Source organism: Triturus cristatus, chromosome 5_2 (genome assembly GCF_964204655.1).
Source record: "Triturus cristatus chromosome 5_2, aTriCri1.1, whole genome shotgun sequence".
Taxonomy (NCBI): Eukaryota; Metazoa; Chordata; class Amphibia; order Caudata; family Salamandridae; genus Triturus; species Triturus cristatus.
In genome coordinates this window covers 216967697-216991481 of record NC_140588.1, presented here as the reverse complement: position 1 = coordinate 216991481, position 23785 = coordinate 216967697, and the positions used below count along the sequence as shown (strand labels likewise).

Sequence of the window (23785 nt, the reverse complement as noted above, 5' to 3'; positions counted from 1 at the left end):
CATCATATGGGGCCCACACAGCCCTGTTCCATACTGCTCGTCTGCCCTCCTCTCCCAATCTCTTCCCTATCCAGTGTAGCAAGCAAAAAGTGCAGCCTAGCCTAGCCCTTCTTGCCCGGTCCGTCTCGTCCCGGTCCAGCCCGGATTACTACCAGCAGCAGACCCAAAACATCCCACAGCATCACTGTGCTCCATATCGAGCAGGCGTCTCCTCTAAGTCCAAGGGAGAAGTCCGGATCTGGACAAACGACACGTGCGGAGCCGACAGCCAATCAGAATTTCGGAAATGTGTCTGGCTCACTAGGATAGGTTGGTTCTCCAGTGTTCCAATCCTATGTGGCCTTACATATTATCAACACTGCCACCTCCTACACGACTTGCATAGTATGCTGGCTCGTGGGATTGGTTGTTATGCGACCCGGAAGTGTTAACATTACGGACAAATGAGATCCGTTGAAAGACTGAGTGCGGACGCGGACTTCAGGCTGTATTTAATTACGGATTGTTCGTGATAAGTAGCGGATAGGTGGTCACCGTAAAATGAGTGAATCTATGAAGTTCAGTACATGCGGTACAGACCGAGAGGATGCAGAGAGCAAAGGTATACCTACCAGAGAGACTGAAGGGAATCGGGGTGTATATGTTTTTGGAGATGGATTAAAGGTAGTCTAAAGGAGTGAAGGGTTTATAGGGAATGACATGATGAGGAATTTATGGCAAGTAAGGCATAGCTGCTACCTCGATTCATGTCACAAATGTGACTATCAGCTTCTCATGGTATTATCACCTGCCTGCACCTTGGGAGCCAGGTTGATGAACTTATTGGATGGCTCGAGACTACATTACCCAGTTTTTTAGTCTAGGCTGGAAGAGCTGCAGGTGATACTGGAGAGCAGAGCATAGCCACTTACTCGAATGCAGTTTGATCTATTTTAAGACTGAACAGTGCTTTTAATTTCATTGCCACATCTCTGCTCTGGTACCTTATGTACACGGTACTCTCCTCTGTTCCCGCCTCCTGTGCTCACAGAATGCCCTTCTGTGATTCCTGTCCGCTCTGAACACTCACTGCCCTGTCTGAACACACACTGATTGATCCCTCTCCTCCATGCCTCCTTTAAGCACTTACTGATCTTTCTGCCTCCTCTGCTCATACATAGCCCTCTCTGCTACCTGTTCCTCTGAGAACCCACTGTCCTCTCTGCTCCTTTCTCTTCATAAATTGATATTTTGCTGCCGTCGCCTTCTGCTTACACAGTGACCATCTGCTCTCTCTGAACATTCACTGATCTCCTATCCTTCTTGTCTCCTGTGAGCACTAACTGTTCTTTCTGCTCATACACTGCTCTCTCGTGCTCACCATCCTTTCAGCTAACACGCTGCTCACACTCGGATTCTCTGCTCCCTGCCCCCTCTAACATTGACTGCTTTTCTGATCACTGTCCCCTCTGAAAACTCAGCGCCTTCATTGCTCCCCATTTCTTCTGCTCACACGTGGATCCTTCTACTCACACACTGCCTCCTCTGTTCCATGCCTCTTCTAGTGCCACCCTGCTCACTCTTATGGATACATCACATTCTAATTCTGAGAATCGGGATTTGAAACTGTTGATGGTAAAGCCCACTTAGTTGGAAATTCAGCCAGAATGACAGCGTAAATGTAGATGGTTGGCAGCCTTTTTGGATTTAAGCGTGGGATACCCTCTACTTTTCAAACACACGTTTGTAGGTATCCGCACATCTCTTGCCCAGGAAATTCTCGCGGTTTTACATCAATGATGGACCTTTTCGGGGTGGTAGAAGTGTAGATGGAGAAATGGGAATTGTCGAACTGCCAACTCTCGTGGCTTTTGCGCTTTCTGGAAAATCTGCATGATTAAGTATGTGTTATTACGACCTTTTGAAGGAGGGTATCCTGAATGTGTTTGGTGAAATTCAAACTTTGTGACCTGCAGATCACTACATGCTTCAGTGGCATGCTTTCAACTCACTGATCCATCACCAATGCTCTCACTGTATTTCCCTGGATCAGCTCCCACATTTCAGTCTTTTCTATATTTTGATTGCTAAGTCATTTTTGCCTTGCTTGAGTGAAAATTCCTTGTTTAAATTTAGTGTGTGGCATGCTTCTGTATGTACTCTAGGCCTTTGACACAGAATGCATTTATAAATGGTTCACTTCACTTAAAACTTGGCCCTAGTTTATACAGAGAGCCAGGATGTGTGTGTGTATTTTTTGCGGTGAGTTTAACATAGCGCTGCACCTTCCAATTAAGGCCCGATGTTTGTTTTTGGTTTTGTTTTATTGGAGCCAGGCAATTTGCTTTTTCCTTTATAGGCCACATTTTAGTAGACCAGTGGGCCATGACTAGCCGCCTATTTACTGTCACTCAGTGCTTTGATTCAGTGTTTCTATACATATATTTTAAAATGGTGATGTTGACTGTGAACTTATGGTTTTGTTTGTCGGTCCAAAGAGCATTGTAATTTTGTATGTCACATAACTTTGTGGCCATTTGATGGAGTTGCTGAAACTTGGCTGACCCCAGTAACTTGACTTGGACTATCGTTTTAACGTTTCAAGCGGTAAGATCCAGGGCCACAAAGTTATTGGGAGCAACACAGTAGTGCCAAGTCTGGCTTGACAGCACAGCTGTCATCAGACAATTTTCTGAGCATTACTGGAGAGGGGCTTTGGGCAGAAGTGCATGTTTTGATTGGGCAGAAGTTGTGTACTACCTCAAACAGTAGTTGCCCTCCACACAGATGTGATACATTTGTTTATTCATCTGCCTATGCTTTAACTTTCAGGGACAGGCGCATGACATTGGCATGCTATCAGTCTTTTAAATTATCTGGTTATCTATGTTGTTTTCTCTGGCAGCAGCATAGATCGGAGGAGGACAGTGATTAACCTACTGTGAATTTGTACACCTGGCACAACAGTGCAACTGTCAACTGGCATTTTAATATACACCAATATTATTCCACAGTTCTTTGCTTCCACACGTTGCTTATCCATTCCCATGCTATTTACTTGTGCTTTACATTACAATACAACATTCCTTGAAAGCCAGAACTTTTGGCACTGCCACTCTTGTTAAGTCCTGTAGGGAGTATGGCTGTCAGGTGCAGCAAAAAGTAATGAACACAGACTTTGCATGTATTAGAGTGGAACCTGTTTCCGTTTGTTGTATATACGTTTTGTAGGTTTGAGAGGTTTCCATTTCAAAAGGCAGCTGAGCTGGTTTTCAATATTTGTATATTTGGTGTGTCTTTTAATAACTTTGGTGCTGTTTGTCGAATCTGCTTAAAATTCAGCAGTAACTTGATCCACTCGGCGCAGGTATGTTGTGACCACTGAGTTTGCTAACAGTTCCATTGCCAGTTATAAATCATCAATGATGCTGTGTGAGGACAAGAGTACTGCACTGTGGAGTTATGGATTCAGAGTGAAGCATAACTGGCACATTTTCATGGTTTTTTAGGTCGAGGACTACCGGTCTGCCGAAGGCAGAACCGGAAGTTGGGAGATTTAATGATTTCTAGAGTGGCTATTTAGCCCGCCTCTCTTTTAGCTTCTCCTCCATTGGCTGGCTTCCTAAACGGAGGCCAGCCATTGGAGGAGAGAGCCGTCCCTCCAAATAGGCTCCGTCTTTTTCAGATTCGGGGGCGTGTTTTTTGCTGTTCTTTCCACTTTTTAGCCACGCCCTCTTTAGAACAGCAGGAACACGCCCCCGAATCCGAAAAAGTTTTGGAGCTTCCATCCGCCATTTTTCAGGTATCGTCTCGTCTGGCCGTGAGGATCTTCTTGCTGTTGTGCACGAGTAAGGTAAGCCATCTGCGCAGATCAGAGGCTGCTGTCCGCAATCCGATGCCATTCGCACACCGCCGCCGACAAAATCTCAATTGCTGGTGTGCTACACGAGGTCAGTGATCCCCATGCAGTTTTATTACATCGGACCACCTTTCCAGCGATAGTCCGCTTTATAGTGATGCCGCGATTTACCCCGCCTGAACATCTCTAGGGACGCTGCACCTGGACAACGCATGGCTCTCGGTCCTGGGGGTTGTGAAAATGTAGGTTTAAATTCACTTGTTGAATACTCCCTGCCTGCTGTGCCACACGCGACCCTGGGTTTACTAATGAAGCATACAACGTTATGTATGTGACACACTTTCAAACTCAGGATAAGCTCTGACATTGACCGTCGGACTGCCGACCAGGTTCCCTTCATTGTATAGTGGTGAGCATCAGGCTACTTGGATACAACCTCCCTGGGGTCTGGTGCACGCTATGCCTACCGTCTAGGCGGCACTGTCGGGAATGCATGAAACCCGATAGAAATAAACAGTCACAAAGCACTTCTGAAATACATTGCAGGGCTGGTGCCATCAACGTTTCCCTGCATTTGGCTTGGGATCGCCGGGGCTGCTGGACCCCCCACTCCCCTGCTTCTCATAGCATCGCTATTGCTAGCTGCAGTCTTTAGCCCGGCCGCCAACATCCAAATCTTGGCTTCGTTGATGCAGTCAGGCTGGGTGGCAACGCACGCACAGGCTAGTCCAGCAGGTAACCCGATACATCCCGTCCTCCACAGATCCGGAGGCAGCAGGGGCGTTCAGCCACAGAACACCCATTACAGGTCCAACGCATGTCCAAGAGAGCTAAATCTATGGCCCATGTTCAGGTAGATACAAAATTAAATAAATGAGTCGTGTTTAGTTTATATTATTTACCACTGCATCTCGTTTAAATATGTCTTCAGCCTGAACCAACACTGGGCACTCCTGACTTAAAAAATGAGGGGAGACTGCAACCGGTTGTATTTTTTTCTTTATTTTTAAAATTTATTTACCATCCGCGAAAATCTAAAGTGTTTAACCAGCACCACACAAGCGTTCCTTGCACATAAATAACTCTAGTCACCCTAGCAGCTCTGTGGAAAACCTTTAGATATAATTTGCAACAACTGCTGTTGTCATTTCGAAAATAAAAAAAGGTTAAGGGTGGTGCACAATGCTCGCTGCATTTTGGCACTGTAGACCTTGTTTTCAGACAGTGCTTTTCTGGTATCAAGCATCCTTAATAATGTGCCTGCTGCGCCACTTGTTTTAGTGGAAGCAACCCAAGACTACATTTCCCAGAATGCATCCCTCTGACCGGTCCAACAGAGAACTGACTGCACAGAGGCCCCTTTCCCTACCCTGGCTCCACAAATACCCTATCCTGGCTCCACAGATGCCCCTTTCCCTACCCTGACTCCACAGAGGGCCCTTTCCTGGTTAACAGATGCCCCTTTCCATACCCTGCCTCCACAGATGCCCCTTAGCTCCACAAATCCCCCTTTCCCTACCCTGGCTCTACAGATGCCCCTTTCCCTACCCTGGGCCCCCAGAGCCCCCGTTCCTGGTTCCACTGATGCCCCTTTCCATACCCTAGCTCCACAGATGCCCCTTAGCTCCACAAATGCCCCTTTCCCTACCCTAGCTCCACAAATGCCCCTTTTCCTACCCCCACAAATGCCCCTTTCCCTACCCTGGCTCCACAGATGCCCCTTTCCCTACCCTGTCTTCACAGATACCACTTTTTCCCTGTCCTGGCTCCACAGATGCTTCTTCGTTCCTGCATGGACCGCTTTGCCTGTCCCTCACTCTCTATCTACCTCACTCTCTCTATCTACCTCACTCTCTATCTCACTACCTCACTCTCTATCTACCTCACTCTCTATCTACCTCACTCTCTCTCTCACTACCTCACTCTCTATTTCAATACCTCTCACTACCTCACTCTCTCTCTGCTAATGCAATAGGTATCACATATGCAAAAAAAAAGCTAATGACAATGCCATTTATTTAGGGATACAAAAATGATAAAAAAATAATGAGCAATACCAATAGCTCTACCTATAATATTGCCGAGACCATTGCATTGTAAATGCTTGTTAGGTTTTGGTGTGTAGCCGTAACAGCTTCAGCTGTAAGGGAATTAATCAGTTTTGTTTGAAATGGGTTAGAGCCGGCCCATTACTTACATTTACTTACTGTTGGTTGGCTCCCACGTCACTCGTTTCCATTCTTCCTGTTTGTCATCGCCTCCTCCTACCTCTAGCATTCTGCTCGACTTCACATCTTCGTCCTTTCTGTGACGCTTGGGCTAAATACTGCTTCTGGCGGCTAATGTCCTTCCACTGGCCGCGCACTTGTAACATACTTTATTATTATTATTTTTACTTTTCAGCATCTACATTCTGTAGTTGCTTTCCCTTCTCTACCACCACCTCACGTATGCCTCTGTATGCCCCTTCCGTTGCTGGCCTGTCCCTCCCACCACCTCGCTCCTGTCACTGCATGCCCCTTCCCCCACCCTGTTGCAAGTCAAAGCTTGTTTTATATAGCACGAAGTTGACTGGAAGGACTTGGAGTGCTTTACCTGAGCTCTAGTCACGTTACACGAGGACATATTATTTTTACAGGCATTTCTGGAGATTAAATGATTTGCTCAGAATCACAGGATGTTGAGCCAGCTCAGTCTCAAACCTGGTACCTCAGCTCCACAGTCAGCAGATCTGGCTGTAATGCCAAAGCCTCTCCATGCTCAGTGTTTGAGCTAACAACACTTTGACACACTGGTAACTGCAATGAGCATTTGTTCAAGAATATAAACTACATTTTAAGTGTAGGGAAAATAACAATGTTAACTTGTTTGTTTTTGCATAGCTTTATGTAAAAACTAAAAAGAAAGCGATATGACACAGTCTGACCACTTCAATTTGCTTTTTTAGGTCAAGCCTAGCGCAGCTTGCATGGGCTGCTCTATGGGAGGCTTCATGTAATCACTCTAAACTTCTCCTTGTGGGTCAGACTCCTCCCACACATCTGATTGGCCTTTGCGTGTGTCTTTCAGAAATGAAAGGATGCAAATGGCCAGAGGCCGGTGCATGTCCCACCTCTTCTTCAAATGTTCACTCCCGTGGCGGTTTGCTCTCGGGAGCGAGCAGTGGTGCTTAGGGAGGCAGCTGCATTCCTGTGCCCGCCTCCACCATTTGTCTTGACCTTCTGTTTTTTTATCCTCTTCATTGCTTTGATGTAATTGAAAGGAGAGACGCACTTTTCTGTGAGTTCCAAATCTGTAGATATTTGAGCTTGCAGATCTTTCGCCTCAAGTAGACGGGCATGCATTACTCCATTTCTTAAATTTGAGTGGACAGGTTTTTATGTTGTTTTAAAGGTACGTGGAGATTAACTGATGTACTTATATTTACGCGATGGTGGCTCACGCCAGACTCGAACCTAGGTCCTCTGTTGCAAAGTCAGCATAACACATTGCCTCAGGCTTACAAGAAAATAGAATGATCTGCCGACTGTGCTTAGTTTTGAAAGGCCGGGAGGGCTGGGGCAATGACTGTCCTGATTTCCACATAGGCCAGTTTCCCACTGCTCTGGACAGGCATCCATGCCTGGCACCGCGGCCACTGTTTTACACAGAGCCTTCCAGTTGGCTATAAGAATCCCGACCTGTCAGCTCTTAAAATACTTCCAAATCGGTAGATATCTCAGCTCGCAGATCTTCCACCTCAAGTACACGGGCATGCATAGCTCCATATCTTACATTTGAGTGGACAGGTTTTTATGTTGTTTTAAAGGTACGTGAACATTAACTTATTCACCCGTGTTCACGGGATGGTGACTGACACTCACCCTCTCACTGACTGACTCTCTCACTGACTGACTCTCTCACTGACTGACTGACTGACTCACTCTCTCTCACTGACTGACTCACTCACTCTCTCTCACTCACTCTCTCTCACTCACTCTCTCTCACTGACTGACTCTCTCACTGACTGACTCTCTCACTGACTGACTGACTGACTCACTCTCTCTCACTGACTGACTCACTCACTCTCTCTCACTCACTCTCTCTCACTCACTCTCTCTCACTCACTCTCTCTCACTGACTGACTCTCTCACTGACTGACTCTCTCACTGACTGACTCTCTCACTGACTGACTCTCTCACTGACTGACTCTCTCACTGACTGACTCTCTCACTGACTGACTCTCTCACTGACTGACTCTCTCACTGACTGACTCTCTCACTGACTGACTCTCTCACTGACTGACTCTCTCACTGACTGACTCTTTCACTCTCTCTCTCACTGACTGACTCTTTCACTCTCTCTCTCACTGACTGACTCTTTCACTCTCTCTCTCACTGACTGACTCTTTCACTCTCTCTCTCACTGACTGACTCTCTCTCTCTCACTGACTGACTCTCTCTCTCTCTCTGACTGACTCTCTCTCTCTCTCTCTCTCACTGACTAACTCTCTCTCTCTCTCTCTAACTCTCTCTCTCTCTCTCACTGACTCTCTCTCTCTCACTGACTAACTCTCTCTCACTGACTGACTAACTCTCTCTCTCTCTCACTGACTGACTGACTCTCTCTCTCACTGACTGACTCTCTCTCTCACTGACTCTCTCTCACTGACTGACTGACTGACTCTCTCACTCACTGACTGACTGACTGACTCTCTCTCTCTCTCTCTCTCACTGACTGACTCTCTCTCTCTCTCTCACTGACTGACTCTCTCTCTCTCTCTCTCTCTCTCTCTCTCTCTCTCTCTCTCTCACTGACTGACTCTCTCTCACTGACTAACTCTCTCTCACTGACTGACTGACTGACTCTCTCTCTCTCTCTCTCTCTCTCTCTCTCTCTCTCTCTCTCTCACTGACTGACTGACTCTCTCTCTCTCACTGACTGACTCTCTCTCTCTCACTGACTGACTCTCTCTCACTCTCTCACTGACTGACTGACTGACTGACTCACTCTCTCTCTCTCACTGACTGACTCTCTCACTGACTGACTCTCTCTCTCACTGACTGACTCACTGATTAACTGACTGACTGACCCTCTGACTGACTGACTCTCACTCTCTCACTGACTGACTGACTGACTCTCACTCTCTCTCGCTGGCTGACTCTCACTCTCTCTCTCGCTGGCTGACTCTCTCGCTGGCTGACTCTCTCGCTGGCTGACTCTCTCGCTGGCTGACTCTCTCGCTGGCTGACTCTCTCGCTGGCTGACTCTCTCGCTGGCTGACTCTCTCGCTGGCTGACTCTCTCGCTGGCTGACTCTCTCGCTGGCTGACTCTCTCGCTGGCTGACTCTCTCGCTGGCTGACTCTCTCGCTGGCCGGCTGACTCTCTCGCTGGCCGGCTGACTCTCTCGCTGGCCGGCTGACTCTCTCGCTGGCCGGCTGACTCTCTCGCTGGCCGGCTGACTCTCTCGCTGGCCGGCTGACTCTCTCGCTGGCCGGCTGACTCTCTCGCTGGCCGGCTGACTCTCTCGCTGGCCGGCTGACTCTCTCGCTGGCCGGCTGACTCTCTCGCTGGCCGGCTGACTCTCTCGCTGGCCGGCTGACTCTCTCGCTGGCCGGCTGACTCTCTCGCTGGCCGGCTGACTCTCTCGCTGGCCGGCTGACTCTCTCGCTGGCCGGCTGACTCTCTCGCTGGCCGGCTGACTCTCTCGCTGGCCGGCTGACTCTCTCGCTGGCCGGCTGACTCTCTCGCTGGCCGGCTGACTCTCTCGCTGGCCGGCTGACTCTCTCGCTGGCCGGCTGACTCTCTCGCTGGCCGGCTGACTCTCTCGCTGGCCGGCTGACTCTCTCGCTGGCCGGCTGACTCTCTCGCTGGCCGGCTGACTCTCTCGCTGGCCGGCTGACTCTCTCGCTGGCCGGCTGACTCTCTCGCTGGCCGACTGACTCTCTCGCTGGCCGACTGACTCGACTCTCTAGCTGGCCGACTGACTCGACTCTCTAGCTGGCCGACTGACTCGACTCTCTAGCTGGCCGACTGACTCGACTCTCTAGCTGGCCGACTGACTCGACTCTCTAGCTGGCCGACTGACTCGACTCTCTAGCTGGCCGACTGACTCGACTCTCTCGCTGGCCGACTGACTCGACTCTCTCGCTGGCCGACTGACTCGACTCTCTCGCTGGCCGACTGACTCGACTCTCTAGCTGGCCGACTCGACTCTCTAGCTGGCCGACTCGACTCTCTAGCTGGCCGACTGACTCGACTCTCTAGCTGGCCGACTTACTCGACTCTCTAGCTGGCCGACTTACTCGACTCTCTAGCTGGCCGACTTACTCGACTCTCTAGCTGGCCGACTTACTCGACTCTCTAGCTGGCCGACTTACTCGACTCTCTCGCTGGCCGGCTCGACTCTCTCGCTGGCCGGCTCGACTCTCTCGCTGGCCGGCTCGACTCTCTCGCTGGCCGGCTCGACTCTCTCGCTGGCCGGCTCGACTCTCTCGCTGGCCGGCTCGACTCTCTCGCTGGCCGGCTCGACTCTCTCGCTGGCCGGCTCGACTCTCTCGCTGGCCGGCTCGACTCTCTCGCTGGCCGGCTCGACTCTCTCGCTGGCCGGCTCGACTCTCTCGCTGGCCGACTCGACTCTCTCGCTGGCCGACTCGACTCTCTCGCTGGCCGGCTCGACTCTCTCGCTGGCCGGCTCGACTCTCTCGCTGGCCGGCTCGACTCTCTCGCTGGCCGGCTCTCTCACTTACTGACTGACTCTCACACTCTCTGACTGACTCTCACACTCTCTGACTGACTCTCACACTCTCTGACTGACTCTCACACTCTCTGACTGACTCTCACACTCTCTGACTGACTCTCACACTCTCTGACTGACTCACTCTCACTGACTGACTGACTCTCTCTCTCTCTCTCACTGACTCTCTCAATCTCTCTCTCTCTCTCGCTGACTGACTCTCTGATTGGCCTTTGCATGTGTCTTTCAGTAATGAAAGCATGCAAATGGCCAGAGGCCGGTGCATGTCCCACCTCTTCTTCAAATGTTCACTCCCGTGGCGGTTTGCTCTCGGGAGCGAGCAGTGGCGCTTAGGGAGGCAGCTGCATTCCTGTGACCGCCTCCACCATTTGTCTTGACCTTCTGTTTTTTTTATCCTCTTCATTGCTTTGATGTAATTGAAAGGAGAGACACACTTTTCTGTGAGTCTTCCAAATCTGTAGATATTTGAGCTTGCAGATCTTTCGCCTCAAGTAGACGGGCATGCATTACTCCGTTTCTTAAATTTGGGTGGACAGGTTTTTATGTTGTTTTAAAGGTACGTGGAGATTAACTGATTTACTTATATTCACGCGATGGTGGCTCACGCCAGACTCGAACCTAGGTCCTCTGTTGTAAAGTCAGCATAACACATTGCCTCAGGCTTACAAGAAAATAGAATGATCTGCTGACTGTGCTTAGTTTTGAAAGGCCGGGAGGGCTGGGGCAATGACGGTCCTGATTTCCACATAGGCCAGTTTCCCACTGCTCCGGACAGACATCCATGCCTGGCACCGCGGCCACTGTTTTACACAGAGTCTTCCAGTTGGCTATAAGAATCCCGACCTGTCAGCTCTTAAAACACTTCCAAATCGGTAGATATCTCAGCTCGCAGATCTTCCACCTCAAGTACACGGGCATGCATAGCTCCATTTCTTACATTTGAGTGGACAGGTTTTTATATTGTTTTAAAGGTACATGAACATTAACTTATTTACCCGTGTTCACGGGATGGTGACTGACACTCACTCTCTCACTGATCTCTATCTCTCTCTCTCTCTCTCTCTCTCTCTCACTCACTCACTCACTCACTCACTCACTCACTCACTCACTCACTCACTCACTCACTCACTCACTCACTCACTCACTCACTCACTCACTCACTCTCTCTCTCTCTCTCTCTCTCTCTCTCTCTCTCTCTCTCTCTCTCTCTCTCTCTCTCTCTCTCTCTCTCTCTCTCTCTCTCTCTCTCTCTCTCTCTCTCTCTCTCTCTCACTCACTCTCTCTCTCTCACTCTCTCTCACTCTCTCTCACTCTCTCTCACTCTCTCTCACTCTCTCTCACTCACTGACTCCCACTGACTGACTCCCTCTCTCTCACCTTCTGACTCTCTCTTTTCACTGACTGACTCTCTCACTGACTGTCTGACACTCTCTCTTTCTCTTTCTCTCACACTCTCGCTGACGGACTCTCTCGCTGACTGTCTGACACTCTCTCTTTCTCTCTCACTCTCTCACACTCTCGCTGACGGACTCTCTCGCTGACGGATGGACTCTCTCGCTGACGGACGGACTCTCTCGCTGACGGACGGACTCTCTCGCTGACGGACGGACTCTCTCGCTGACGGACGGACTCTCTCGCTGACGGACGGACTCTCTCGCTGACGGACGGACTCTCTCGCTGACGGACGGACTCTCTCGCTGACGGACGGACTCTCTCGCTGACGGACGGACTCTCTCGCTGACGGACGGACTCTCTCGCTGACGGACGGACTCTCTCGCTGACGGACGGACTCTCTCGCTGACGGACGGACTCTCTCGCTGACTGACTCTCTCTCACTGACTGACTCTCTCGCTCTGACTGACTCTCTCGCTCTGACTGACTCTCTCGCTCTGACTGACTCTCTCGCTCTGACTCTCTCGCTCTGACTCTCTCGCTCTGACTCTCTCGCTCTGACTCTCTCGCTCTGACTCTCTCGCTCTGACTGACTCTCTCGCTCTGACTGACTCTCTCGCTCTGACTGACTCTCTCGCTCTGACTGACTCTCTCGCTCTGACTGACTCTCTCGCTCTGACTGACTCTCTCGCTCTGACTGACTCTCTCGCTCTGACTGACTCTCTCGCTCTGACTGACTCTCTCGCTCTGACTGACTCTCTCGCTCTGACTGACTCTCTCGCTCTGACTGACTCTCTCGCTCTGACTGACTCTCTCGCTCTGACTGACTCTCTCGCTCTGACTGACTCTCTCGCTCTGACTGACTCTCTCGCTCTGACTGACTCTCTCGCTCTGACTGACTCTCTCGCTCTGACTGACTCTCTCGCTCTGACTGACTCTCTCGCTCTGACTGACTCTCTCGCTCTGACTGACTCTCTCGCTCTGACTGACTCTCTCGCTCTGACTGACTCTCTCGCTCTGACTGACTCTCTCGCTCTGACTGACTCTCTCGCTCTGACTGACTGACTCTCGCTCTGACTGACTCTCTCGCTCTGACTGACTCTCTCGCTCTGACTGACTCTCTCGCTCTGACTGACTCTCTCGCTCTGACTGACTCTCTCGCTCTGACTGACTGACTCTCGCTCTGACTGACTCTCTCGCACTGACTGACTGACTCTCACTGACTGACTGACTCTCTCTCTCTCACTGACTGACTCTCTCGCTCTGACTGACTCTCTCGCTCTGACTGACTCTCTCGCTCTGACTGACTCTCTCGCTCTGACTGACTCTCTCGCTCTGACTGACTCTCTCGCTCTGACTGACTCTCTCGCTCTGACTGACTCTCTCGCTCTGACTGACTCTCTCGCTCTGACTGACTCTCTCGCTCTGACTGACTCTCTCGCTCTGACTGACTCTCTCGCTCTGACTGACTCTCTCGCTCTGACTGACTCTCTCGCTCTGACTGACTCTCTCGCTCTGACTGACTCTCTCGCTCTGACTGACTCTCTCGCTCTGACTGACTCTCTCGCTCTGACTGACTCTCTCGCTCTGACTGACTCTCTCGCTCTGACTGACTCTCTCGCTCTGACTGACTCTCTCGCTCTGACTGACTCTCTCGCTCTGACTGACTCTCTCGCTCTGACTGACTGACTCTCGCTCTGACTGACTGACTCTCGCTCTGACTGACTCTCTCGCTCTGACTGACTCTCTCGCTCTGACTGACTCTCTCGCTCTGACTGACTGACTCTCGCTCTGACTGACTCTCGCTCTCTCACTGACTGACTCTCTCTCTCTCACTGACTGACTCTCTCTCTCTCACTGACTGACTCTCTCTCTCTCACTGACTGACTGACTCTCTCTCACTGACTGACTGACTCTCTCTCACTGACTGACTCTCTCGCTCTGACTGACTGACTCTCTCGCTCTGACTGACTCTCTCGCTCTGACTGACTCTCTCGCTCTGACTGACTCTCTCGCTCTGACTGACTCTCTCGCTCTGACTGACTCTCTCGCTCTGACTGACTCTCTCGCTCTGACTGACTCTCTCGCTCTGACTGACTCTCTCGCTCTGACTGACTCTCTCGCTCTGACTGACTCTCTCGCTCTGACTGACTCTCGCTCTGACTGACTGACTCTCGCACTGACTGACTGACTCTCGCACTGACTGACTGACTCTCACTGACTGACTCTCTCTCACTGACTGACTCTCTCTCACTGACTGACTCTCTCGCTCTGACTGACTCTCTCGCTCTGACTGACTGACTCTCGCTCTGACTGACTCTCGCACTGACTGACTGACTCTGACTGACTGACTGACTCTCTCTCTCTCACTGACTGACTCTCTCGCTCTGACTGACTCTCTCGCTCTGACTGACTCTCTCGCTCTGACTGACTCTCTCGCTCTGACTGACTCTCTCTCACTGACTGACTCTCTCTCACTGACTGACTCTCTCTCACTGACTGACTCTCTCTCACTGACTGACTCTCTCTCACTGACTGACTGACTCTCTCTCACTGACTGACTCTCTCTCTCTCACTGACTGACTCTCTCTCTCTCACTGACTGACTCTCTCTCTCTCACTGACTGACTCTCTCGCTCTGACTGACTCTCTCGCTCTGACTGACTCTCTCGCTCTGACTGACTGACTCTCGCTCTGACTGACTCTCGCTCTGACTGACTCTCGCTCTGACTGACTGACTCTCGCACTGACTGACTGACTCTCACTGACTGACTCTCTCTCACTGACTGACTCTCTCTCACTGACTGACTCTCTCTCACTGACTGACTCTCTCTCACTGACTGACTCTCTCTCACTGACTGACTCTCTCTCACTGACTGACTCTCTCTCACTGACTGACTCTCTCTCACTGACTGACTCTCTCTCACTGACTGACTCTCTCTCACTGACTGACTCTCTCTCACTGACTGACTGACTCTCTCTCACTGACTGACTCTCTCTCTCTCACTGACTGACTCTCTCTCTCTCACTGACTGACTCTCTCTCTCTCACTGACTGACTCTCTCTCTCTCACTGACTGACTCTCTCTCTCTCACTGACTGACTCTCTCGCTCTGACTGACTGACTCTCTCGCTCTGACTGACTGACTCTCGCTCTGACTGACTGACTCTCGCTCTGACTGACTGACTCTCTCTCACTGTCTGACTGACTCTCTCTCACTGTCTGACTGACTCTCTCTCACTGTCTGACTGACTGACTCTCTCGCTGTCTGACTGACTGACTCTCTCGCTGTCTGACTGACTGACTCTCTCGCTGTCTGACTGACTGACTCTCTCGCTGTCTGACTGACTGACTCTCTCGCTGTCTGACTGACTGACTCTCTCGCTGTCTGACTGACTGACTCTCTCGCTGTCTGACTGACTGACTCTCTCGCTGTCTGACTGACTGACTCTCTCGCTGACTGACTGACTCTCTCGCTGACTGACTGACTCTCTCGCTCTGACTGACTGACTCTCTCGCTCTGACTGACTGACTCTCTCGCTCTGACTGACTGACTCTCTCGCTCTGACTGACTCTCTCGCTCTGACTGACTCTCTCGCTCTGACTGACTCTCTCGCTCTGACTGACTCTCTCGCTCTGACTGACTCTCTCGCTCTGACTGACTCTCTCGCTCTGACTGACTCTCTCGCTCTGACTGACTCTCTCGCTCTGACTGACTCTCTCGCTCTGACTGACTCTCTCGCTCTGACTGACTCTCTCGCTCTGACTGACTCTCTCGCTCTGACTGACTCTCTCGCTCTGACTGACTCTCTCGCTCTGACTGACTCTCTCGCTCTGACTGACTCTCTCGCTCTGACTGACTCTCTCGCTCTGACTGACTCTCGCTCTGACTGACTCTCTCGCTCTGACTGACTCTCTCGCTCTGACTGACTCTCTCGCTCTGACTGACTCTCTCGCTCTGACTGACTCTCTCGCTCTGACTGACTCTCTCGCTCTGACTGACTCTCTCGCTCTGACTGACTCTCTCGCTCTGACTGACTCTCTCGCTCTGACTGACTCTCTCGCTCTGACTGACTCTCTCGCTCTGACTGACTCTCTCGCTCTGACTGACTCTCTCGCTCTGACTGACTCTCTCGCTCTGACTGACTCTCTCCCTCTGACTGACTCTCTCCCTCTGACTGACTCTCTCCCTCTGACTGACTCTCTCCCTCTGACTGACTCTCTCCCTCTGACTGACTCTCTCCCTCTGACTGACTCTCTCGCTCTGACTGACTCTCTCGCTCTGACTGACTCTCTCGCTCTGACTGACTCTCTCGCTCTGACTGACTCTCTCGCTCTGACTGACTCTCTCGCTCTGACTGACTCTCTCGCTCTGACTGACTCTCTCGCTCTGACTGACTCTCTCGCTCTGACTGACTCTCTCGCTCTGACTGACTGACTCTCGCTCTGACTGACTCTCGCTCTGACTGACTGACTCTCGCTCTGACTGACTGACTCTCGCTCTGACTGACTGACTCTCGCACTGACTGACTGACTCTCGCACTGACTGACTGACTCTCACTGACTGACTGACTCTCTCTCTCTCACTGACTGACTCTCTCGCTCTGACTGACTGACTCGCTCTCACTGACTCTCGCTCTGACTGACTGACTCTCGCTCTGACTGACTGACTCTCGCTCTGACTGACTGACTGACTCTCGCTCTGACTGACTGACTCTCGCTCTGACTGACTGACTGACTCTCGCTCTGACTGACTGACTGACTCTCTCACTGTCTGACTGACTGACTCTCTCGCTGTCTGACTGACTCTCTCGCTCTGACTGACTCTCTCGCTCTGACTGACTCTCTCGCTCTGACTGACTCTCTCGCTCTGACTGACTCTCTCGCTCTGACTGACTCTCTCGCTCTGACTGACTCTCTCGCTCTGACTGACTCTCTCGCTCTGACTGACTCTCTCGCTCTGACTGACTCTCTCGCTCTGACTGACTCTCTCGCTCTGACTGACTCTCTCGCTCTGACTGACTCTCTCGCTCTGACTGACTCTCTCGCTCTGACTGACTCTCTCGCTCTGACTGACTGACTCTCGCTCTGACTGACTCTCGCTCTGACTGACTGACTCTCGCTCTGACTGACTGACTCTCGCTCTGACTGACTGACTCTCTCTCACTGACTGACTCTCTCTCACTGACTCTCTCTCACTGACTGACTCTCTCTCACTGACTGACTCTCTCTCACTGACTGACTCTCTCTCACTGACTGACTCTCTCTCACTGACTGACTCTCTCTCACTGACTGACTCTCTCTCACTGACTGACTGACTCTCTCTCACTGACTGACTCTCTCTCTCTCACTGACTGACTCTCTCTCTCTCACTGACTGACTCTCTCTCTCACTGACTGACTCTCTCTCTCTCACTGACTGACTCTCTCTCTCTCACTGACTGACTCTCTCTCTCTCACTGACTGACTCTCTCTCTCTCACTGACTGACTCTCTCGCTCTCACTGACTGACTCTCTCGCTCTGACTGACTGACTCTCTCGCTCTCACTGACTGACTCTCTCGCTCTGACTGACTGACTCTCGCTCTGACTGACTGACTCTCGCTCTGACTGACTGACTCTCGCTCTGACTGACTCTCGCTCTGACTGACTGACTCTCGCTCTGACTGACTGACTCTCGCACTGACTGACTGACTCTCGCACTGACTGACTGACTCTCACTGACTGACTGACTCTCTCTCTCTCACTGACTGACTGACTCTCGCTCTGACTGACTGACTCTCGCTCTGACTGACTGACTCTCGCTCTGACTGACTGACTCTCTCTCGCTGTCTGACTGACTGACTCTCTCGCTGTCTGACTGACTGACTCTCTCGCTGTCTGACTGACTGACTCTCTCGCTGTCTGACTGACTGACTCTCTCGCTGTCTGACTGACTGACTCTCTCGCTGTCTGACTGACTGACTCTCTCGCTGTCTGACTGACTGACTCTCTCGCTGTCTGACTGACTCTCTCGCTGACTGACTGACTCTCTCGCTCTGACTGACTGACTCTCTCGCTCTGACTGACTGACTCTCTCGCTCTGACTGACTGACTCTCTCGCTCTGACTGACTCTCTCGCTCTGACTGACTCTCTCGCTCTGACTGACTCTCTCGCTCTGACTGACTCTCTCGCTCTGACTGACTCTCTCGCTCTGACTGACTCTCTCGCTCTGACTGACTCTCTCGCTCTGACTGACTCTCTCGCTCTGACTGACTCTCTCGCTCTGACTGACTCTCTCGCTCTGACTGACTCTCTCGCTCTGACTGACTCTCTCGCTCTGACTGACTCTCTCGCTCTGACTGACTCTCTCGCTCTGACTGACTCTCTCGCTCTGACTGACTCTCTCGCTCTGACTGACTCTCTCGCTCTGACTGACTCTCTCGCTCTGACTGACTCTCTCGCTCTGACTGACTCTCTCGCTCTGACTGACTCTCTCGCTCTGACTGACTCTCTCGCTCTGACTGACTGACTCTCGCTCTGACTGACTCTCGCTCTGACTGACTGACTCTCGCTCTGACTGACTGACTCTCGCTCTGACTGACTGACTCTCTCTCACTGACTGACTCTCTCTCACTGACTGACTCTCTCTCACTGACTGACTCTCTCTCACTGACTGACTCTCTCTCACTGACTGACTCTCTCTCACTGACTGACTCTCTCTCACTGACTGACTCTCTCGCTCTGACTGACTCTCTCGCTCTGACTGACTCTCTCGCTCTGACTGACTCTCTCGCTCTGACTGACTCTCTCGCTCTGACTGACTCTCTCGCTCTGACTGACTCTCTCGCTCTGACTGACTCTCTCGCTCTGACTGACTCTCTCGCTCTGACTGACTCTCTCGCTCTGACTGACTCTCTCGCTCTGACTGACTCTCTCGCTCTGACTGACTCTCTCGCTCTGACTGACTCTCTCGCTCTGACTGACTCTCTCGCTCTGACTGACTCTCTCGCTCTGACTGACTCTCTCGCTCTGACTGACTCTCTCGCTCTGACTGACTCTCTCGCTCTGACTGACTCTCTCGCTCTGACTGACTCTCTCGCTCTGACTGACTCTCTCGCTCTGACTGACTCTCTCGCTCTGACTGACTCTCTCGCTCTGACTGACTGACTCTCGCTCTGACTGACTCTCTCGCTCTGACTGACTGACTCTCGCTCTGACTGACTGACTCTCGCACTGACTGACTGACTCTCGCACTGACTGACTCTCTCTCTCTCACTGACTGACTCTCTCGCTCTGACTGACTGACTCGCTCTCACTGACTCTCGCTCTGACTGACTGACTCTCGCTCTGACTGACTGACTGACTCTCTCACTGTCTGACTCTCTCGCTCTGACTGACTCTCTCGCTCTGACTGACTCTCTCGCTCTGACTGACTCTCTCGCTCTGACTGACTCTCTCGCTGTCTGACTGACTCTCTCGCTCTGACTGACTCTCTCGCTCTGACTGACTCTCTCGCTCTGACTGACTCTCTCGCTCTGACTGACTCTCTCGCTCTGACTGACTCTCTCGCTCTGACTGACTCTCTCGCTCTGACTGACTCTCTCGCTCTGACTGACTCTCTCGCTCTGACTGACTCTCTCGCTCTGACTGACTCTCTCGCTCTGACTGACTCTCTCGCTCTGACTGACTCTCTCGCTCTGACTGACTCTCTCGCTCTGACTGACTCTCTCGCTCTGACTGACTCTCTCGCTCTGACTGACTCTCTCGCTCTGACTGACTCTCTCGCTCTGACTGACTCTCTCGCTCTGACTGACTCTCTCGCTCTGACTGACTCTCTCGCTCTGACTGACTCTCTCGCTCTGACTGACTCTCTCGCTCTGACTGACTCTCTCGCTCTGACTGACTCTCTCGCTCTGACTGACTCTCTCGCTCTGACTGACTCTCTCGCTCTGACTGACTCTCTCGCTCTGACTGACTCTCTCGCTCTGACTGACTCTCTCGCTCTGACTGACTCTCTCGCTCTGACTGACTCTCTCGCTCTGACTGACTCTCTCGCTCTGACTGACTGACTCTCGCTCTGACTGACTCTCTCGCTCTGACTGACTGACTCTCGCTCTGACTGACTGACTCTCGCACTGACTGACTGACTCTCACTGACTGACTCTCTCTCTCTCACTGACTGACTCTCTCGCTCTGACTGACTGACTCGCTCTCACTGACTCTCGCTCTGACTGACTGACTCTCGCTCTGACTGACTGACTGACTCTCTCACTGTCTGACTGACTCTCTCGCTCTGACTGACTCTCTCGCTCTGACTGACTCTCTCGCTCTGACTGACTCTCTCGCTCTGACTGACTCTCTCGCTCTGACTGACTCTCTCGCTGTCTGACTGACTCTCTCGCTGTCTGACTGACTCTCTCGCTCTGACTGACTCTCTCGCTCTGACTGACTCTCTCGCTCTGACTGACTCTCTCGCTCTGACTGACTCTCTCGCACTGACTGACTGACTCTCACTGACTGACTCTCTCTCTCTCACTGACTGACTCTCTCGCTCTGACTGACTGACTCTCTCGCTCTGACTGACTCTCTCGCTCTGACTGACTGACTCGCTCTCACTGACTCTCGCTCTGACTGACTGACTCTCGCTCTGACTGACTGACTGACTCTCTCGCTCTGACTGACTCTCTCGCTCTGACTCTCTCGCTCTGACTGACTCTCTCGCTCTGACTGACTCTCTCGCTCTGACTGACTCTCTCGCTCTGACTGACTCTCTCGCTCTGACTGACTCTCTCGCTGTCTGACTGACTCTCGCGCTCTGACTGACTCTCTCGCTGTCTGACTGACTCTCTCGCTCTGACTGACTCTCTCGCTCTGACTGACTCTCTCGCTCTGACTGACTCTCTCGCTCTGACTGACTCTCTCGCTCTGACTGACTCTCTCGCTCTGACTGACTCTCTCGCTCTGACTGACTCTCTCGCTCTGACTGACTCTCTCGCTCTGACTGACTCTCTCGCTCTGACTGACTCTCTCGCTCTGACTGACTCTCTCGCTCTGACTGACTCTCTCGCTCTGACTGACTCTCTCGCTCTGACTGACTCTCTCGCTCTGACTGACTCTCTCGCTCTGACTGACTCTCTCGCTCTGACTGACTCTCTCGCTCTGACTGACTCTCTCGCTCTGACTGACTCTCTCGCTCTGACTGACTCTCTCGCTCTGACTGACTCTCTCGCTCTGACTGACTCTCTCGCTCTGACTGACTCTCTCGCTCTGACTGACTCTCTCGCTCTGACTGACTCTCTCGCTCTGACTGACTCTCTCGCTCTGACTGACTGACTCTCGCTCTGACTGACTCTCTCGCACTGACTGACTGACTCTCACTGACTGACTGACTCTCTCTCTCTCACTGACTGACTCTCTCGCTCTGACTGACTCTCTCGCTCTGACTGACTCTCTCGCTCTGACTGACTCTCTCGCTCTGACTGACTCTCTCGCTCTGACTGACTCTCTCGCTCTGACTGACTCTCTCGCTCTGACTGACTCTCTCGCTCTGACTGACTCTCTCGCTCTGACTGACTCTCTCGCTCTGACTGACTCTCTCGCTCTGACTGACTCTCTCGCTCTGACTGACTCTCTCGCTCTGACTGACTCTCTCGCTCTGACTGACTCTCTCGCTCTGACTGACTCTCTCGCTCTGACTGACTGACTCTCGCTCTGACTGACTCTCTCGCACTGACTGACTGACTCTCGCTCTGACTGACTCTCGCACTGACTGACTGACTGACTGACTCTCTCTCTCTCACTGACTGACTCTCTCGCTCTGACTGACTCTCTCGCTCTGACTGACTCACTCGCTCTGACTGACTCTCTCGCTCTGACTGACTCTCTCGCTCTGACTGACTCTCTCGCTCTGACTGACTCTCTCGCTCTGACTGACTCTCTCGCTCTGACTGACTCTCTCGCTCTGACTGACTCTCTCGCTCTGACTGACTCTCTCGCTCTGACTGACTCTCTCGCTCTGACTGACTCTCTCGCTCTGACTGACTCTCTCGCTCTGACTGACTCTCTCGCTCTGACTGACTCTCTCGCTCTGACTGACTCTCTCGCTCTGACTGACTCTCTCGCTCTGACTGACTCTCGCTCTGACTGACTCTCGCACTGACTGACTCTCGCACTGACTGACTCTCGCACTGACTGACTCTCGCACTGACTGACTCTCGCACTGACTGACTCTCGCACTGACTGACTGACTCTCACTGACTGACTGACTCTCTCTCTCTCACTGACTGACTCTCTCGCTCTGACTGACTGACTCTCTCGCTCTGACTGACTGACTCGCTCTCACTGACTCTCGCTCTGACTGACTGACTGACTCTCTCGCTGACTGACTGACTGACTCTCTCGCTGACTGACTGACTGACTCTCTCGCTGTCTGACTGACTGACTCTCTCGCTGTCTGACTGACTGACTCTCTCGCTGTCTGACTGACTGACTCTCTCGCTGTCTGACTGACTGACTCTCTCGCTGTCTGACTGACTGACTCTCTCGCTGTCTGACTGACTGACTCTCTCGCTGTCTGACTGACTGACTCTCTCGCTGTCTGACTGACTGACTCTCTCGCTGTCTGACTGACTCTCTCGCTGTCTGACTGACTCTCTGGCTCTGACTGACTCTCTGGCTCTGACTGACTCTCTCGCTCTGACTGACTCTCTCGCTCTGACTGACTCTCTCGCTCTGACTGACTCTCTCGCTCTGACTGACTCTCTCGCTCTGACTGACTCTCTCGCTCTGACTGACTCTCTCGCTCTGACTGACTCTCTCGCTCTGACTGACTCTCTCGCTCTGACTCTCTCTCGCTCTGACTCTCTCTCGCTCTGACTCTCTCTCGCTCTGACTCTCTCTCGCTCTGACTCTCTCTCGCTCTGACTCTCTCTCGCTCTGACTCTCTCGCTCTGACTCTCTCGCTCTGACTCTCTCGCTCTGACTCTCTCGCTCTGACTCTCTCTCGCTCTGACTCTCTCTCGCTCTGACTCTCTCTCGCTCTGACTCTCTCTCGCTCTGACTCTCTCTCGCTCTGACTCTCTCTCGCTCTGACTCTCTCTCGCTCTGACTCTCTCTCGCTCTGACTCTCTCTCGCTCTGACTCTCTCTCGCTCTGACTCTCTCTCGCTCTGACTCTCTCTCGCTCTGACTCTCTCTCGCTCTGACTCTCTCTCGCTCTGACTCTCTCTCGCTCTGACTCTCTCTCGCTCTGACTCTCTCTCGCTCTGACTCTCTCTCGCTCTGACTCTCTCTCGCTCTGACTCTCTCTCGCTCTGACTCTCTCTCGCTCTGACTCTCTCTCGCTCTGACTCTCTCTCGCTCTGACTCTCTCTCGCTCTGACTCTCTCTCGCTCTGACTCTCTCTCGCTCTGACTCTCTCTCGCTCTGACTCTCTCTCGCTCTGACTCTCTCTCGCTCTGACTCTCTCTCGCTCTGACTCTCTCTCGCTCTGACTCTCTCTCGCTCTGACTCTCTCTCGCTCTGACTCTCTCTCGCTCTGACTCTCTCTCGCTCTGACTCTCTCTCGCTCTGACTCTCTCGCTCTGACTCTCTCGCTCTGACTCTCTCTCGCTCTGACTCTCTCGCTCTGACTCTCTCGCTCTGACTCTCTCGCTCTGACTCTCTCGCTCTGACTCTCTCGCTCTGACTCTCTCGCTCTGACTCTCTCGCTCTGACTCTCTCGCTCTGACTCTCTCGCTCTGACTCTCTCGCTCTGACTCTCTCGCTCTGACTCTCTCGCTCTGACTCTCTCGCTCTGACTCTCTCGCTCTGACTCTCTCGCTCTGACTCTCTCGCTCTG

General features: G+C 52.1%; 1 protein-coding gene across 3 annotated transcripts in view; it reads left to right on the top strand.

Annotated features, from left to right (window-relative positions):
• The first annotated feature begins 420 nt into the window (after window positions 1-420).
• ZNF236 (zinc finger protein 236) overlaps window positions 421-23785 on the top strand; it is a 1017074-nt gene continuing 993709 nt past the window's right edge. For all 3 annotated transcript variants that reach the window (XM_085606997.1, XM_085606996.1, XM_085606998.1), the window contains exon 1: window positions 421-601. In XM_085606997.1, the coding sequence (XP_085463123.1) occupies window positions 541-601 (61 nt within the window). In that variant the 5' untranslated portion in view covers window positions 421-540. The remainder of the gene's footprint in view (window positions 602-23785) is intronic.